The 14,121-nt window shown below is 39.1% G+C and overlaps 1 protein-coding gene and 1 long non-coding RNA gene across 2 annotated transcripts in view; one reads left to right on the top strand and one right to left on the bottom strand.

Annotated features, from left to right (window-relative positions):
- Positions 1 to 3,889: 3,889 nt before the first annotated feature.
- Positions 3,890 to 4,738, top strand: LOC124281549. Its single transcript, XR_006899935.1, has 2 exons — positions 3,890 to 4,021; positions 4,563 to 4,738. It is a non-coding gene; the product is annotated as an uncharacterized LOC124281549 (long non-coding RNA).
- A 4,362-nt stretch (positions 4,739 to 9,100) lies between these two features.
- Positions 9,101 to 14,121, bottom strand: part of LOC124281314 (probable N-acetylgalactosaminyltransferase 9) — a 34,432-nt gene continuing 29,411 nt past the window's right edge. The window contains exons 9-11 of the mRNA XM_046717341.1: positions 13,117 to 13,224; positions 12,234 to 12,368; positions 9,101 to 9,696 (exon numbers count right to left, since the gene is read on the bottom strand). Coding sequence (XP_046573297.1) covers positions 9,559 to 9,696; positions 12,234 to 12,368; positions 13,117 to 13,224 — 381 coding nt within the window. The 3' untranslated portion in view covers positions 9,101 to 9,558. The remainder of the gene's footprint in view (positions 9,697 to 12,233; positions 12,369 to 13,116; positions 13,225 to 14,121) is intronic.

The following is a 14,121-nucleotide window of genomic DNA, read 5'->3' as shown; positions in this document are numbered from 1 at the left end:
GGTCTTAAGCGTGACGAGCGGACGATTTAGCCACTAGGCTACTCCACCGCCCTGGGATACGATGACGAGCATCACGCAAGTCAAGGACGATCAAGCATCCGATTCTGTTAGTCGCTTCTTATTAAGTGGGTGAGTGAGTGAGTTTAGTTTTACGCCGCTTTTAGCAATATTCCAGCAATATCACGGCGGGGGACACCAGAAATGGGCTTAACACATTGTGCCCATGTGGGGATTCGAACCCGGGTCTTCGGCGTGACGAGCGAACGCCTTAACCACTAGGCTACCCCACCGCCCCTTCTTATTAAGACAAGCCTTGGTTGCTAAAGATGAATTCTAACCGATCTTAACGGATGTCGGGAAGTGAAGACACAAACACTACGCCTTTGTGAATGGGCACTTAAATACAATACATAGCAGTCTCATTGATCCATGCTACCATTCAAACAGATTCAAAGCTGCACCAAAAGCATGTTACTAAATCTAAACATACGTATATGAAACGTGGGTGAGTGTGGTTTTACGCCGCTTTTAGCAATATTTCAACAATATCACGACGGGCGACACCAGAAATGGACTTCACACATTGTACCCATGTGGGAAATCGAACCGAGATTTCGGCGAGACGATCCAACGCTTAACCACAAGGCTACCCCTGTACGTAGATGTTGGCCAATAGGTTAAGAAAGAACGTCATATAACGTTTGCACGAAACGCCGATTGACGTTTTGCCTTTAAGTGTGACAATGCACATGTCAAGTCACCAGGTACATGCAGAAGATCCCTACATTACCATAGGCAACCCTGAAATTATAGAAACATGTTTGAATCTTCTTTGGTACATACCGCCATATAGTAGAGAAAACAACTCACTCACTCTTTGGTTCATAGCAGACGTAGAGACACGAGGCATATCTAGTGACTGAATGGGCTTAGTTTTAAGATGTTTCGAAGAATATCTTGGTTGTATCAGAGAGTGGCTGAGTTTTACGTCGTTTAGAGCAATATTCAGCAATGACAACGCTGTGACAACAGAAATGGGCGTCATAAATGTATGCTCTTCAAAAAAAGTAGGGGAACTTCATTTTCGATTTACGATTGAAAACATTGAGAGATATATCGGAGTCAATGGAATGTTGATATGATAATAATGAATGTTTTGAGAGTGCATCACCACTTGTGCTTCCTTATGACCATAGTTGTTTGTACAGTAATTGCTCTTGTGAGATGATTGGTGTATGACGTGAAATTTGCATGTGTACGATTTTCATTTTCAAACAAATAAAAACAGCTAGAAACAAACACTAACAACTGTGTGATGCAAGATGATTGTCAAAATTAATGGTCTGCAGTGATTTATCGTCCTTCTTGAAAGCCGTCAAAATAAAAAAGGACACCCCATGCACGTGTACGGCGTTGTGCACGTGCATCTCATGCGTTGTGTTTCAAGAGTATAATAGTTGGAAACTGCACAAGGGGATCGCCAAGCTGACACCTCGGCAAGTCAATCTCATCCTAGTTGTACCTCTGTATAGTGTCTGTAGCATGTCTGTGTAGGGTAGGGGCGGTGGGGTAGCCTAGTGGTTCAAGTGTTCGCTCGTCACGCAGAAGACCCGTTCGATTTCCCACATTCCCTGTGATCACCGTGGTCGCCTACTGAATGAGTGAGTGAGTGAGTTTAGTTTTACGCCGCACTCAGCAATATTCCAGCCATACAGAGGCGGTCTGTAAATAATCGAGTCTGGACCAGGCAATCCAGTGATCAACAGCATGAGCATCGATCTGCGCAATTGGGAACCGATGACATGTGTCAACCAAGTCAGCGAGCCTGACCACCCGATCCGTTTGTCGCCTCTTACAACAAGCATGGGTTACTGAAGTCCAATATTCTAACCCGGACCTTCACAGGTACCTATTGAATGAAGCATTGCCCAGATCTAGGAAAGTAAGTCGTTTAGTCACGTGTTGACATACCAAAAGACATCAATATCTATCAGGTGTTGCCCTAACTGCCATTACGGGATAAAACAATGATGATTCCCTTAAGATCGGGTTTGTCGTAAGATGCGACTGACTGGATCAGGCTCCTGACTTGGTTGACACATGTCCTATCTCACTTGAGTAGATTCATGCTCATGATGCCAATCACTGGATTGTCTGGTCCAGACTCGATTGTTTACAGACCGCTGTTATATAGCTGAAATATTGCTGATTGAGGCATTAAGCAACAAACAAACAACCTTCATTCAAAATGTTTTATTCGCCATCAATTAACACCTTAAAAACAATATCCACAGGCACTTGCTGCAAAACATGAATATCACATGTGAAGTCAAACCTGTGTGATCCCTAAATCCCAACAATCTGCACCAAGAGCTTGAGCATCAGCTCCTCCAGTACAAGCCTGTATACACCACTCAAAATAAGTTAAGGAACCCTGATTGTTCCATGTTACCATAGTTAATCTGTCTCCAACTATTTCTGTACAAACCTGTATTAGCCTATAGGTAACACCATCTTTGCATGCTTTAATACAAAAGCAGCTGATTTAATTCATTCATACAAGTGCAAATTGATGACCACCAGAAGCACTCATAAAATCTAACAATAACATCAGTTCATGATTGTCAAAATAGTCTGTCATGGTATAGTGAGTGAGTGAGTTTAGCGCTGCACTCAGCAATATTCCAGCTATTTGGCGGCGGACTGTAAATAATCAAGTCTGGACCAGACAATCAAGTGATCAACAGCATCAGCATCGATCTACGCAATTGGGAACCGATGACATGTGTCAACCAAGTCAGCGAGTCTGACCACCAGATCCCATTAGTCATCTCTTACAACAAGCATGGGTTACTGAAGATCAATATTCTAACCCGGACGGGTATGTCATGGTATAAAATAACTTTCAGCAGTATAGACATTAGAGCTGTGACGATATATCGATATATCGTAGTATCGATAATCATGATAGTTTATCTGGATAAATATATCGATGCTTTTTCTCGTATTGTGATATGTATCGTAGACCTTAAAATTGTTAATTTTCACTGGAAACTGACGGTTATGTCAAAATTTACACTGTTAATTGCTATCAAAATATACATTTTTAAAGAAAATAACTAAAGATAGCATATCGTGATATGTATTGAATCGAATCGTATCATTCCAAGATATCGCGATACATATCGTATCGTGAAATTTCTGTATCGTCACACCTCTAATAGACATGTATGTATGTAAATAACAAACACTCAAATGGTAACACAGCAAGTCAGGTATGACACTTTATCCCAGGTACATTGAAAAAGTATCTGCCTCAAATGGATAGAAAAGTCAAGTCAATGTAGGTAGTATATTTTACCTTACACAGTGACAGACCAGGGCCTGCTTATAGGCCAATATTTGGTACAACACCTGTTAAAAAAGTATCAGTAAACATTGCCAAGAAATATTGTTTTTACAATTAATGTTACTGACTTGTATTTCACTGATAGGATCAATAACAGTCCATGTTATTTATTTACAGACTGTCATAATATGGATGGAATATTGCTGAGTGTGGCAATAAACAAACAAAGGGAAGAAGGTATATGATATTTTACTCAGATTTGTGTCATTGCATTTAATGCAAGAAAGAGTCTGTAAACATGCCCAGTTTATTAAAACTTCACAAATAATGTTATATAAGTCCATAACAAGTGAAACCATGGTCATGACTATAATTTACCTGTCCTGTCATTGCTAATAACATATCTATGATTTTGAACAGAGCCTGTTCACTACCAGCTTAATTCATTTTGGTTTGCACATATCCGAGATTTGGCTCATGGAGAGTATTGTAACAACAGACCCTCATCTGATATTCATTTTAAATGCAAATCTTTTCAGTTATAGGGACTGTCCACCTTCAAATTTACCACTACTATAACATCTTCCGGTCGGTCTCCGGTACGGAGCGGAGAATGGAAATATTGGATGTGATGGACACTTCTAACATATTTTGAGGTAGCTGCACTAGAAGGTATCTATGCACCTGATGTAAATATTGTCTTACTTTGTAATATTTAACTCTGATACTCTGACAGAAACATATATGTGTATATAAACAGACAGTTCTTTTATATACTGAGGAAAAAAAATAAGGGATCACAAGTGTTCCTTTATTTTTTTCCAGGTTTCTTCACAAGCTTTGTATCGGATAGCTTGTGAAGAAACGTGGAAAAAAATAAAGGAACACTTGTGCTTTCATGTGATCCCTTATTTTCTTCCCTCAGTATATATTACACAGCATAACCTCACTCCCATCAACCCCTGCTGCAAACAGGTTGCATATACATGTATGGTATATTTAACTACACACTCTTACACACTGGAATAAACCGATAGAAATCTGAAAGACATTATTTAATATGAAATCTTACTTGCAGATGACTGGGTAAGTACTATGTTTAGTGTAGTTTTCAGGGTCCCGATCCACAAAGACTTCGTAACGTTACAACTTGTCGTAACTCTATAGTTTATCATAGGCTTACGAATATTGTATTGCAATGAACACTTTCTAGATCGTCCCCCTGGATGGCTGTGTACAAAGCACCAAGACACCGATACCACTATTGGCAATGTTGAAGGCTGTGATGGAGGGCAGACTCAAGAGAGACGGGGCACAAAGTTACAATTATTGCATTTTCATTTTGTCATTAACACATCTACAATAAATATATGAGACACCAAACCCTCATATGAACTATGTTCACATTAAACATATACATGAATTCAGGCATGCATGCATGCATGTGTGTGTGGTTGCGTGCACATGCATGTGTGTGTGGTTGCGTGTGCATATGCGCATGTGTGTAAGCATGTCTCTGTGTGCAAAGTATGTGTGCATGGTTGGTGCATGTGTGAGTGCATGCCTTTGTGTGGGAGTATGCGTGCATTTTATGCATCATGTATGATATATATCACAATAATGTATCATATATTGTCGTGTATGAAATATATATCATTTAGTGTATATCGAGTATTGTATCTTGTATCATATTGTATCAACCATGTCTTGTATCAGGTATTGCATCATGCGAGCATACCAAACTCACATTCAATGTTAAGTAGATGCACACAGCTCGTACATCAAGGGGGAGAACATGATCAACATTCCCTAACACAGAATGGATGAAACTGCCCATAAAATCTATGGTCGATGTAAACACTGATTATTCTACACTTCCTCATAACTGGTCAAAAAAGGCAATATAAATATATTTGTAGGTAAATAGTATTTGAAACACATCCCACCAGGAGATTCCATCACTTACAGTCCGTTTGAGTCAGAAACGGGCCGATGATTTGCAAATTTTATCATTGTACAAAATTGCCACATAAATATAAATAGTACACGTTTATCATTTACTAATACCCAACAGCTTTCTGATATTTGAAACCGACAAGTCTCCCGGAATAGATTTTGAGATGTCCCCCGCCATGACTGGCTGTTCCGTTTCTGCAGTTTCACCCCGCCGCGACAGATAACAACTTTTGCGTTTTCAGTGATGATAGTTTCTTAAACAACTTTTTTGGTGGAGTCCGGAAAATTTTCAAATATAAGAAAGCTGTTGGGTATTAGTAAATGATAAACATGTGTACGAGTTATATTTATGTGGCAATTTTGTACAATGATAAAATTTGCAATTCATCGGTCCGTTTCTGACTCAAACGGATTGTAAAAAAAGGGCAACATACTACACAGTACAACAAGCAGATACATAACAGCAAGTCACCTTACACCCCTATGATACAATGAGAACTACCCAAATGACCTAGTTATTATGAATATGCATATTACACAAAGTTGAATAATGTTGATATATCATATCTCTGTCCCCTCCATTCACTATAAGGCAAAATGGAAATCCTCCCACAAGTGTATACTGCCTAGCAGATGCATAACACCAACTTACACCCCTATGATATAATAAGAACTACCCACATGACCTAGGTAATATGAATAGTTAAATAATGTTGATATTTCAGATAAGGCAAAATGGAAATCTTCCCACCAATGTAAACTGCCAAAGGAATATATATCCTTGTGGTTTGAGGATGTCATGAATTATAGAGAAAAAATATAAAATACATGTGATGGCGATGGGATGTATTTAATATAAATATCACAGTTATGCTTGTGACGGTAATGCCTTCCAGTGATGCTATTGTCCTCTCATTGGAACCATTTCCATATCTTCTTACACAATTCTTGGGATACAATCAACGGTTTATTTTTATTACAAGTACAATGGGTCCCAGATGATGGCATCAGTAACTTATAGCATGAGCTGTTTGGTACTATTTACCATACCACTAATCACAATGGCAATACATGACAGGACACTCAGTTTGCAGTGTTTCGGCGACTGTCTTCATCCTAGTAATATTCAGATGATATTTGATATTTTTGGTCAAAGCCAGGTTTCAAGTGTATCAAGTGTATACAGGTACCATCTTTTGCCTAGCAGTCTATTAAGAATGAAAGACATGTACAGTCAATGTGATGAATATGCTGATGGTAGGAAAAATGGGAACACATAGAAATGATGTCAGCTCACACCCTGTGCTTGAACTATAATAACCAGGGCCTAGATTTTCGAAGCTCTCTTAGCGCTAAGATAGTCGTAAGTTAATGTTAATGTATGGCACTTACGACTATCTTAGCGCTAAGAGAGCTTCGAAAATCTAGGCCCAGGGCTCCATTCCAACCTTAGTGCTAAGATAATTGTAACCATACTTATGGTGAAGATAACTGATGTACTTATGTTGATCATAATTCCCATACTTAAGGTGATTGTAACTGCCTCACTTATGGTGATTGTAACTGACATACATAGGGTGATTGTAATTCACATATTTAAGGTGATCATAACTAACATACTTAAGGTGATCGTAACTGCCTCACTTATGGTGATTGTAACTGACATACATAAAGTGATCGTAATTCCCATATTTAAGGTGATCATAACTAACATACTTAAGGTGATCGTAACTGCCTCACTTATGGTGATTGTAACTGACATACATAGGGTGATTGTAATTCCCATATTTAAGGTGATCATAACTAACATACTTAAGGTGATCGTAACTGCCTCACTTATGGTGATTGTAACTGACATACATAGGGTGATTGTAATTCCCATATTTAAGGTGATCATAACTAACATACTTAAGGTGATCGTAACTGCCTCACTTATTATGGTGATTGTAACTGACATACATAAAGTGATCGTAATTCCCATATTTAAGGTGATCATAACTAACATACTTAAGGTGATCGTAACTGCCTCACTTATGGTGATTGTAACTGACATACATAGGGTGATTGTAATTCCCATATTTAAGGTGATCATAACTAACATACTTAAGGTGATTGTAACTGCCTCACTTATGGTGATTGTAACTGACATACATAGGGTGATTGTAATTCCCATATTTAAGGTGATCATAACTAACATACTTAAGGTGATCGTAACTGCCTCACTTATGGTGATTGTAACTGACATACATAGGGTGATTGTAATTCCCATATTTAAGGTGATCATAACTAACATACTTAAGGTGATCGTAACTGCCTCACTTATGGTGATTGTAACTGACATACATAAAGTGATCGTAATTCCCATATTTAAGGTGATCATAACTAACATACTTAAGGTGATCGTAACTGCCTCACTTATTATGGTGATTGTAACTGACATACTTTAACAGAGGCTTATGCTCATTGTAGTGTTAAGATCCCGTTGTGAAAGAGGGCCCTGGTGTTCTAGTTCATGTCCCAACACATCACATACTAATACTGTCTCATAGTGTTCATTAATGTGGGAAATATACATTTATATTCCCAGCTTAAGTTCTTGTTTCATGTTCCCTTAATTCCTTCCATGAGTATATGACATATGAAGATGTAGCAGTACAAAACATACACCTTCACATATGGGTTACATTTCAGAGCAAACAACATTTTTTCTGTGGTTTATTCCTTTAAGAAAATATATTTTTATTGCATATCTTTATACACTGTGCATAAGAACCAATGAGGAACCTGTGCTGGCATAATCTATGACTACGTACCAGCTGTTTTCAGTCTCACCATTCACACAAGCACTATCTCTCAGCATGACAAATTACACGTTCATCAGAATGCCATGGTATTACCGTATTCCACATAATAACTGTTCTTATTAATGCCTCATTTTGATGATACTATATTACAGCGCAGTACAGATACTATTATATCAGCAAAGAAAGTAATGGTTTCAGTACCTACACCTCTCATGTCAGAACAGGTGGGAAATTTAGTCAATACAGATAGAAAAAGAAAGAAAGAAAGAAATAGAAATGAAAAAATAAATGGAATTGAGATAGAGTAGCTACCCATATCAATTATCATAATCGTAAAATTCCCCAACTTAGAAGCATCAGTTCCAGTGGCATATCTGACTCACAAGTAATTCATTTGTTGCCCACAAAGTCTTTGCTCTACGAAAAACCTCATAAAAACACAACCAGAAACTAACACGGGATCTATGCCTCTCACTCGGTTACAGCAAAGCTCAGCTATACAACATTCTGGCAATCGCTCATCTCTGAGTGAGACATCCTCTCATTTGTGCTATAGTAAGTTTTTGAGGGCATATAGTATGATGGAATAAGCATGTTTACACTGCACCTCCAAATTTACAAATTTTCTCTTGCTTTGGTCTTATTCTCCGCATATTTGAAAATATCAGGATATTTTGGGATAATAATGTGTAAGTCTCTATCTAGTATTATAGTGCGTTTGGCTCAAAAGCGGACCGATGAATTGCAATCTAACTCGAAAACTAATAAACATAAAATACTCAATGAAACGCTGATCATAATCAAAACATCATACCCACTCTGTGAGCTTTTTGCACAGGTAAATGAATAAATAACTTTGTGAACGTGCTTCTCGAACACCTGGCTGTCCCTTTCTCTGCACTCCTCCCTCGTAACAAACAGTGAACTGTGTCAATATTTTAATGATAGTTTGTTAAACAACTTTATTATTTTTAGGCCAAAAATTCTGCAAAAACCTCACAGAGTGGGTATGATGTTTTGATTATGATCAGCGTTTCATTGAGTATGTTATGTTTAATAGTTTTCGAGTTAGATTGTAATTCGACGGTCCGCATTTGAGCCAAACCGACTGTAGTGTGCAAAATATTGGTTCAGTTGTTTCTTGTTGAATGACGATCCAACTGGTTGAAATCTCTTGCCCTCTTTACAGCATCCTATGCTGAAATTAATTATAATTGAAGGCTAAGATACAGGTGATAATGACATCAATTTTCTCGGATCTAGCAATCTAAAGTAAGTACCAACCATTGCCCTCTCAAGCATGCATATTCCATCAAATGCACTATCCTAGAGTCCAGAACAGGAAGACACTCGTCACATGTTCCACACACACATTTTACTTACTCATATATACAACATACATATTCAGTGGAGCTGAAAGCTCAATAAATAACCTTTCTAAACAATCCCTCAAATGCTGACTGTTTCAAATGTCCACTTCTGCGAGTCTCCTCCGTTACATGGATTTACTATGACGGTGCCGCCGGCAGTCAGCTTGGCTCTGTCTAAACACTTGCCAGACTTCTCCTGGATAATCGTGCCTTGGACCTGGAATGAAGACATGATAACATTGTTAACAACTTCAGAAGCAAGCTGAGTGAGTGGTGAGTGAGTTCGGTTTTGCCACTTTTAGCAATATTCGCGTGACGAGCGAACGTTTTAAACACTTGGCCACCCCACCATCCAGTACCATCAGAAGGAGACTGTCGGTCTGAGAAAACAGAGAGCTATACGAGTGAGTGAGGGAGTGAGTTGGGTTTTGCCACTTTTAGCAATATAAGCGTGACGAGCGAACGTTTTAAACCACTTGGCCACCCCACCATCCAGTACCATCAGAAGGAGACTGTCGGTCTGAGAAAACAGAGAGCTATACGAGTGAGTGAGGGAGTGAGTTGGGTTTTGCCACTTTTAGCAATATTTGCGTGACGAGCGAACGTTTTAACCACTTGGCCACCCCACCATCCAGTACCATCAGAAGGAGACGGTCGGTCTGAGGAAACAGAGAGCTATACGAGGGAGTGAGTGACTTGAGTTTCATGCCGCTTTTATAGGGGACACCAGAAATGGGCTTCACACATTGCACCCATGTGGGTGCCCTAGGCTTCCCCACCACCCCTCTGAAGGAAGGGTTTATTGGAAAGATTGTTTTAGCCCTCCGTGGCAATATGTAATCTATTTGTCCAAATTATCTATTTTTGCATTTTCAGGATGACTGACTGACTGACTGAGTTTGGTTTTACGTCGCTTTTAGCAATATTCCAGCAACATCACGGCGGGGGACACCAGAAATGGGCTTCACACATTGTGCCCATGTGGGGATTCGAACCCGGGTCTTTGGCATTTTCAGGATGAAGATACCAATATCATTCACTATGTTTTACTTATGAAAATATAATTTTACTGCACACAATTAATGTGCTTTTGAGCTTTCCAGGTTTGAAATGGATAAAGTTTTGAAAATTTTAAAAATTCATCCTACAAATTTAGGATGATAATATCCAGGAACATGGTCAAAACATCATCCCATGTACTGGAGGGTGTAAGGATAGGTGTACATTCAGGACCTTGTTCCTCAAAATGATCGTACCGCTTCGACAGTCGTAAGTCTATGTTAAAGTATGGGAGTTGCGATCATCTTAGCGCTACGACAGTCGTAGTCTATGTTAAAGTATGGGAGTTCCGATCATCTTAGTGCTACGACAGTCGTAAGTCTATGTTAAAGTATGGGAGTTGATTTGATTTGATTTGATTTAAACATATTTTATTCACAAATGTGAAAGGGATTGGGCACAAGTAATCCAACTTAAAATACCCGTATGGGAGTTACGATCATCTTAGAGCGACAGTGCGTAAGTCTATGTTAAAGTATGGGAGTTACGATCATCTTAGACAGCTAGTCTATGTTACATGGGAGTTACGATCATCTTAGCTGCAACAGTCTATCTATGTTAAAGTATGGGAGTTGCGATCATCTTAGCGCTACGACAGTCGTAGTCTATGTTAAAGTATGGGAGTTACGATCATCTTAGTGCTACGACAGTCGTAAGTCTATGTTAAAGTATGGGAGTTGATTTGATTTGATTTGATTTAAACATATTTTATTCACAAATGTGAAAGGGATTGGGCACAAGTAATCCAACTTAAAATACCCGTATGGGAGTTACGATCATCTTAGGCTCTACGACAGTCGTAAGTCTATGTTAAAGTATGGGAGTTGCGATCATCTTAGCGCTACGACAGTCGTAGTCTATGTTAAAGTATGGGAGTTGCGATCATCTTAACGCGCTACGACAGTCGTAAGTCTATGTTAAAGTATGGGAGTTGCGATCATCTTAGCGCTACGACAGTCGTAGTCTATGTTAAAGTATGGGAGTTACGATCATCTTAGCGCTACGACAGTCGTAAGTCTATGTTAAAGTATGGGAGTTACGATCATCTTAGCGCTACGACAGTCGTAAGTCTATGTTAAAGTATGGGAGTTACGATCATCTTAGCGCTACGACAGTCGTAAGTCTATGTTAAAGTATGGGAGTTATTTGATCATCTTAAGCGCTACGACAGTCGTAAGTCTATGTTAAAGTATGGGAGTTACGATCATCTTAGCGCTACGACAGTCGTAAGTCTATGTTAAAGTATGGGAGTTGCGATCATCTTAGCGCTACGACAGTCGTAAGTCTATGTTAAAGTATGGGAGTTACGATCATCTTAACTTCGACAATCGTAGTCTATGTTAAAGTATGGGAGTTACGATCATCTTAAGCTCGACATCGTTCTATGTGTATGGGAGTTCACGATCATCTTAGCGCTACGACAGTCGTAAGTCTATGTTAAAGTATGGGAGTTACGATCATCTTAGTGCTACGACAGTCGTAAGTCTATGTTAAAGTATGGGAGTTGACGATCACCTTAGTGCAACAATCATTTTGTGGAACAGGGGCCGGTGTATTGGTGATGGTCTGGAGGATGGGTGGGTGTACCTTCAGGTGTATGAAGAGGTGTAAGATAGGACAGGTGGGTGTATGTTCAGGTGTATTGGTGAGGGTATGGTAGTATTAGTCACTCTTGTCATAACCATCGGAACCTACCACATCATATTTCCACTTCATTCCGGGGGTCTTTTTAAAACACAGCATCATCCTGGCAACGCTGCCGTCGTCCCCCTGGGAGTCGAGGCACACTTCCTCTCTCCGCAGCTCATTCGTCTTACTTAAGGAAAACAGCTGAAAACAGGGAATAAGTTGTAAATCTACACAAAACACGAAATTGAATTAATGTTGTTTTATGTCGTAGTCAGTAAAATTACTGTCTATCACTGTGACCAGCTAATCAGGCAGCTCATATCTGAAAACATTTGTTTAAGAACAAATCACATTAAATGAGGGTCCCTATGGGGTATACAGTTTAGTGTAAAACAACTTATAGAACCTATTGAAAGCAAATGATGAGTCTAATATTTATCTTAAAAGATTTACTTAAGATTTACTTCACTGTTTATTGTAGTCATCCAAAATCTTGCATAAGACTAGATCCAGCGAAAGAAGATAATTTGTTATTTTCAACTACGAATTGCATCAATGAATGAAAAGCAGAACCAGCTGTGTTGACATTTCTTCACAACTGACACAGGGGCGGATAGAGCTTTTTGGGTCACACTTCATTTTCACCCGAGTTTCAATGGTCATTTAATAAACTTTCAGGACAAAAGGGGTGCAAAAAAACAACAACAAAAACAGGCACGCACGCACGCACGCACACACACACACACACACCGGATCCGCCTAAGTGACGACCTGCATTCACATAGGTATATTTCATATTTTACACTTAACCTTACAGCTTTTTCTCTAATCATGTGAGTCTATTCTTCACCAAGTTTAAAGAATAATGACTACCAATTAAGGCCCCATGTTTCGCTGATTGACTTTCAACACCCCCAATTTGGGCCCTCTTGCAGCTTTGATCACTTACCTCATTTGCGCTGGCCCCGTGCTGACAACTGAAAACTCCAAGATCATATTCAATCTTGTCCTCTCGGCCTAGGGTGTCCAGACAGAGTGTACTACCCCCAGACCTCACCTTCAAAAAAAGGAAAAAATTTAAAATATTCATATCTTTCCAAAATAGGCCATTTAACCTAAAGATAACACAATGATCTCAAACGTAAATCACATGACCACAATCACGCCTTTCTATCGCAAGTTTGGTCACAGTTACACCTGGATTCCAACCTAACATTTCATGCTTATATATATACCTATCCCACTCTAAGATATGGCGCAGTGGGATAGCCCAGTGGTTAAAGCGTTTGCTCGTCACGCCGAAGACCCAGGTTCGATTCCCACATGGGTACAATGTGAGAAACCCATTTCTTGTGTCCCCTGCAGTGATATTGCTGGAATATTGCTAAAAGTGGCATAAAACTAAACTCACTCTTTCAGTCACTCCAAGTGAATTCTTTGATACCGAGGTCATTTGTGCCGACTTCACAGAGTATCCTGAACCCATCCCCTCACATTTGTCTTGCCATTTGTGTTTAAGCATGTGTAACGCATGTCAGTCGATCAAAATTATATAAAATATATTTGTTCACCAAAAACATACATCCTCAAATCCTCTTCCAACATTTGTGTCCTCTCAACATTGAACCACAATCCCACCATCATGTAACACAAATACATATCTCCTTTTCTACCAAATCTGTGAGATCTCAAATGAATACTAGGCCTAGGGCTGTTATGATTCACTCACATTTTCAAAGAATTTGGTTGTTAGAATCGAATACTCATGAATGTTTCAAAAAGAAGTGTTTAAACTTGAATTTGGTTGGTAATCATCAACATGATCAATGCGAGATATGCAAAAAGGAATATATCCAAGCAAGGCAGGAAAAATGTCAACACTATATTCAGTTTGACAGCAATATGATTGCTGGCCATTTTCATGACAAATTTAAACTGTTACCGGGGGCTTAAA

This window comes from Haliotis rubra, unplaced genomic scaffold, assembly GCF_003918875.1.
Source record: "Haliotis rubra isolate DU_JTF1 unplaced genomic scaffold, ASM391887v1 Scf108, whole genome shotgun sequence".
NCBI lineage: Eukaryota > Metazoa > Mollusca > Gastropoda > Lepetellida > Haliotidae > Haliotis > Haliotis rubra.
This window is presented reverse-complemented; position numbering and strand designations above follow the sequence as displayed.